We start from the raw sequence: 1,294 nt of genomic DNA on the forward strand, positions 1-1,294 counted from the left end.
TTCAAGAAAACAAAAAAGTGTGTGTCTATGGATACTTCATCTTTTCTTAATCATAGTGTTCCCGAATAATTTCACAAAATTTCAAAACCAAAAATTATTATTTAAAAAATAATAATGTTAGAAAATTAAAATAACTATATAAAATAAAATAAATATTAAAAAAATTGAGAAAAAGAAATCATTTTCAGATACTATAATATTTGAACATGTCACATCTTCAAGAACAAAATAGTCATAGATTATTTGCCCTGAAAATTGTCGCACGAGAGCTAGCACCAGAAGCAGCAACAATATTACAAGAAAGAAAGTGTAATTTCACTTCTTTTGGTGCCACGAAACTGAACATACAACGCTAAAGCAGCAACATGACAAACCAAACCAAACCAAAACACATGAAACCAACCCAACTGAACCTAGACAAACATAACTGGTTATGGCGTAGTTATTATTTCTAAATCCCAGAAACACGAACGTGAAAGAGAAACGAGAGATGAAATTGCGTGGAGCAACTAACAGTGCCTGGTGCAGAAACAGCGTCTACGAAATCCGCGACAGTGGCCACCAGTGAAGCCTTCGACATGGCAAACCGAAGCACAGTTTTGGTGGCTGACGCACATCCCCTTAAATCGATGGCTCTTTGATTCACAGTGTCTTCCCTCCGTTTGAACCATCATCTCTGCATTATCACAAACAAACACAGTTATAGTTACGTACTATATATTCCTATTCAGTGGTATATATATAATTGCATGCATAGATGCTTACGAGAAGCAAGGAGAATGAGCAACATGAAGAAAAACCCCAATCGTGCCTTCTCCATTGCTGGTTATGTATATACCACACCCTCACCTAGATCAATATAAACAAAAGGGTGTTACTCCTATCTATTTATAGCTAGTTGAGAAAGTAACAAACGGTAAGTAGCAGAAATTTCTAGTAAATCTAAGTTCATCAATGTTAGAGGGAAGTTACTAGAGATGTTAATTATTATTATCCACAAAATATATTTTAGTCGATTAAAGAAGGATTTGCTTTTAAAAAAAGTGAAATATAAAGTATGATATTTGCGTAGAATGTTGTGTCCGAGGAGTGAAATGTTGGTTAAGGAATCTGTTCACGTGAAAGGAGCAACCGACATAAGTGTCCAGGTTTAGCAGAAAGTGGTGGGTGCATCGAAAAGGGCACGCATTGTGGTAACCGCTGGAGAGTGTTGATTGTGGACAAAAAGTTTCAGAACACAAGAACTTTAAAGCTCGAAAGAGGAAATGGGGCGGTGATGAAGATCAAAATTATG

At 35.9% G+C, this 1,294-nt stretch overlaps 1 protein-coding gene across 1 annotated transcript; it reads right to left on the minus strand.

Annotated features, from left to right (window-relative positions):
- Positions 1 to 216: 216 nt before the first annotated feature.
- LOC114164453 (defensin Ec-AMP-D2-like) lies at positions 217 to 844 on the minus strand. Its single transcript, XM_028049129.2, has 2 exons — positions 766 to 844; positions 217 to 676 (listed from the first exon to the last, which is right to left on the minus strand). Exons 1-2 carry the CDS (start codon positions 818 to 820, stop codon positions 510 to 512), a joined length of 222 nt encoding a protein of 73 aa, XP_027904930.1. The 5' UTR covers positions 821 to 844; the 3' UTR covers positions 217 to 509.
- Between the last annotated feature and the right edge of the window lie 450 nt (positions 845 to 1,294).

Source organism: Vigna unguiculata, chromosome 9 (assembly GCF_037176805.1).
Source record: "Vigna unguiculata cultivar grain cowpea cultivar isolate G323 ecotype 2 chromosome 9, ASM3717680v1, whole genome shotgun sequence".
Lineage (NCBI taxonomy): Eukaryota > Viridiplantae > Streptophyta > Magnoliopsida > Fabales > Fabaceae > Vigna > Vigna unguiculata.